The 3,672-nt window shown below is 44.7% G+C and overlaps 1 protein-coding gene across 1 annotated transcript in view; it reads left to right on the forward strand.

Annotated features, from left to right (window-relative positions):
- Nucleotides 1-3,209, forward strand: part of tmprss7 (transmembrane serine protease 7) — a 13,347-nt gene extending 10,138 nt beyond the window's left edge. Inside the window, exons 14-18 of the mRNA XM_015058413.1 lie at nucleotides 162-278; nucleotides 901-1,096; nucleotides 1,211-1,479; nucleotides 2,771-2,907; nucleotides 2,992-3,209. Coding sequence (XP_014913899.1) covers nucleotides 162-278; nucleotides 901-1,096; nucleotides 1,211-1,479; nucleotides 2,771-2,907; nucleotides 2,992-3,153 — 881 coding nt within the window. The 3' untranslated portion in view covers nucleotides 3,154-3,209. The remainder of the gene's footprint in view (nucleotides 1-161; nucleotides 279-900; nucleotides 1,097-1,210; nucleotides 1,480-2,770; nucleotides 2,908-2,991) is intronic.
- The last annotated feature ends 463 nt before the right edge of the window (nucleotides 3,210-3,672 follow it).

Here is a 3,672-nt window from a genome sequence, read left to right on the forward strand (position 1 = left end):
ATGGGGGAAGGGTCTGCCTTTGAGGGGTATGACAGAAAAACTCCAAAAAGGGGGGGTTTTTTCCTTTTTTTTTTTTTTTTTTTTTTTTTTTTTTTTTGAAGAGAAGCCACCTTGCCTTTATGTCCTGCAGACCGTTGACCTCTCGGATTGCGACATTTCAGAAACGAGCTGCTCGGCGATCAGATACCGGTGCAGGAGCGGATCCTGCATCCTGAAGAAAAATGCAAAGTGTGACGACGTCCCCGACTGTCGGGACAACAGTGACGAGGACGACTGTGGTGAGAACGTTATTCTTGTAAATGAGAATGCACTGTTATAAAGTATTCAACCTATGAACGTGTCGGTGGCACATCACCGATACGTCAGACGGCATACGCATTCAAACCCGTTGAGCTTTTCTCACTCTGTTCCCCACAACCACAAACTTTGGCGTATTTTATTGGTGTTTTATTTTGGCTGCACAAAGTAGCCCGCAATTGTGAAATGGAACTGACTCATGTAAGGAGCATCGACCTGAAAACCTTCGATTACACGGGCAATGGTTGTAAATAGACATCATGCTGTGGCAAAGCTTTTCCAAAGCAGGGAAACTGTTTGATGGCAATACTTGAAGAAATCCTGTTAGATGCTGCAAAAGGCATGGTATTTGTACCGAAACTCACCCTCCAGTTGGAGAACGAACCTTTTTGTGACTGAGATTATGTTGTTTGGCAAAGAAGAATAAGCAAAAATGTCAGTGGATGAGGAAGTCTGGTAGAGACGGGGACCAAAAGTGAGTGCAAATGCAGCCATCACAAAGTTTAAAAAACATTTATCATGCTTATGATTTTACTGAAAACACTAACGTCTGCTGACACAGACATAAATAAAAAGCTAAGCCCATCTGTTGGTCCCTCTCAGCCTGTGGCCTCCCCGCCCCGCTGAGGAAGGTGGGCTCTACGTCAGGTCTCAATCGGATTGTGGGCGGGGTTAACTCACACGAGGGGGAGTGGCCTTGGCAGGTCAGCCTTCACTTTGCAGGCAGCTTGTACTGTGGCGCTTCTGTTCTCTCCTCCGATTGGCTCGTTTCAGCTGCCCACTGCTTCAGAAAAGAAAGGTCAGTCCCCCCCTCATCGCCGATGAAGCAAAACCATTTCCTTATGTGTCTTCTTTGCATATAAAGTGGCCTCACCAGAGCTTGTGAAGTGACCCCTGACCTGTGTCCCTGCAGCCTTTCTGACCCTCGCTCCTGGAGTGCCCATCTCGGCATGCTGACGCAGGGCAGTGCCAAACACGTTGCAGAGATCCAGAGGATCGTGGTGCATGAGTACTACAACGCGTACACTTTTGACTATGACATCGCCCTTCTGCAGCTGAAGAGGCCCTGGCCTCCTTCCCTCTGGCCGCTGGTCCAGCCTGTGTGCCTGCCCCCCTCGTCCCACACCGTCACAGACACACACCGCTGCTTGGTGACCGGGTGGGGATACCGATCTGAGGAAGGTTGGTGACATGACTTTGTTAGTGCTAAAAAAAAAAAAAAACAACAAAAACATACCATTATTGATAGAAATTCATGTTATTTTGGTATTTTTACACTCAAATATTTTTGTGATTGAAATGACCAAAACAGTGTAAGTAACCCTGATGAAATGCAGGGACTTTCTGAAACAACTTACCAAAAGACTGGAAAATAAAGAACATATCCAGGGAAAACACACAAAAATGCAGCTTTTCTTTAAAGCCAGTTTGCAGAGAGGTTCATGAAGGCATCAGCCAAAGGAAATGTTTACCACGATGTGTGGAAATATTTCCTTTATTTTCCATATGTATGTTTAAGATGAGTTCTGCCTCATCTCAAAGAAATGCTCCCTTTTCAGCTGCTTTTCTGTGGCCAAAAGCTTTGAGACTGGCTGAAATGTTATTGTTCACAAACTTGCAGTGTGTTTAGATGTTTTAATAAGATTCCATAAAGAGATTTCATACGTGATATTATTGAGAAATGGACTAATATTATAAGAGTTCAAGGGTTTTCAGTTAGATTAAGATTTAAGGGAGCTTCCTGATCATTAATCCAAATTATGATTACATAATAATCATGCATACCTTGTCAGATGGTCCTTCATCGTGCTGGTAAAAACATTATTTAATACCAAACTGATACAGGACTCATCATGGCTTTCACTGTTTTTTCCCCCACATCCTTCAGAAAACTTTCTGAATGGGGCTAAATCAGAGAAAATAGCTTTACAAGTAATCACGGTCCAATCATGGTACTTCATTTCAATTTTTTTTTTTGGAGACAAGTGTCTTCTGTGCAGTTCTTTTTAACACCAGAGTGACCAGGAATCCACCTCACTCTGCACGTAACCCTCACACCTGGCTGCTGCCCTTTCTGATCAAGCTCTTTACTGGTGGCTACCCAATCTCTTTTTGATTCAATCCTCTTTAGGATACTTGTCGGACTTTACTTGGCAGCTTGAAATTTATTCACAGCACCTCAAACTCTCTCCTTGAAGGTTTTGATGATTCGAAACTTCTTCTGTTTCCTACTTTTACTTAACCAAATTTAAGAATGAAATGATTTCACAGAAGACAGTAAAATACTTTTCAAATGTGGGTTTTGTGTTTAAATTATTCTTTGTGTTTTGAAATTTATTTCTGACACCAGACAAGCTGTAATGCTGATTACACAACAACATTTCTGTGAGTCTTAAAAACCTTTTGGGTACAACTGTAAACTGTAAGTAAATCCTGCAGAGTCTAACTCGACGTCTTATCCCTCTTTTCTCAGATAAGGTGCTGCCCTCTGTGCTCCAAAAGGCAGAGGTGTCCATAATGAGTCAGACCGAGTGCAAAAAGAGCTACAGCCCAATCACCCCGCGAATGCTGTGCGCCGGCCTCCCCTCCGGAGAGAGGGACGCCTGCAGGGTAAGGTGGCATTTCATCACCTCCATTGAAACCTCTTCGTTACTCATCTTGTAGATTTTTGTAGAGTCTTTTCTCGTTTCCCAGGGGGATTCAGGAGGTCCTCTGTCCTGCCAGGCCTCAGACGGGGGTCGCTGGTTCCTCATAGGGATTGTGAGCTGGGGGTCCGGCTGCGGCAGACCAAACCTGCCTGGGGTCTACACCAGGGTCACCAAGTTCACCTCCTGGATTTACAGCCATATCAGCTGACACGATCAAACCCATGTGTCCTGCACATTCATTAATAAAAAAAAACATACATATAACACCCTCCCTGTGCATGATGCTTCTGTTGTTGTTGTTGTGTTCCTTCCGTTGGGTTGGATGCGGCTCTGCAGCCTGCGGAGCGTCCATAGGCTCCAATTGTAATATCTCCCACACGTTCTCCTCAAGCTCTCTTTTGTCCCTCTGATCTGAGACCTTTGCATACACAGAGAGCAAGTTTGCCCACAATATCTGTCCAACGGATGGTTGCTCGGATAGTAGCCTTTCATAGTGGCCCCATTGTCCCTCGCACTGCATTCTGGGGCTCCGTGTGACACCTGCCGCCCTGTTCAGGTAAACGGGAGGCGGTGAATGCACCTGCGTGTCTGAGCTCCTCAGCTCAGATTTCTGCTCCTTCTTTTTGCTCCGTTTCTTTTTTTTTTTTTTTTTTTTTTTTTTTTTTTTTGGGAGGAAAAAGAGTGGGGGTTTTTCTTTTTTTCCCCCCCCCCCCCCCACTTTTTTTTT

This window comes from Poecilia latipinna, unplaced genomic scaffold (genome assembly GCF_001443285.1).
Source record: "Poecilia latipinna isolate Pla-1442-1.1 unplaced genomic scaffold, P_latipinna-1.0 Scaffold1539, whole genome shotgun sequence".
NCBI lineage: Eukaryota > Metazoa > Chordata > Actinopteri > Cyprinodontiformes > Poeciliidae > Poecilia > Poecilia latipinna.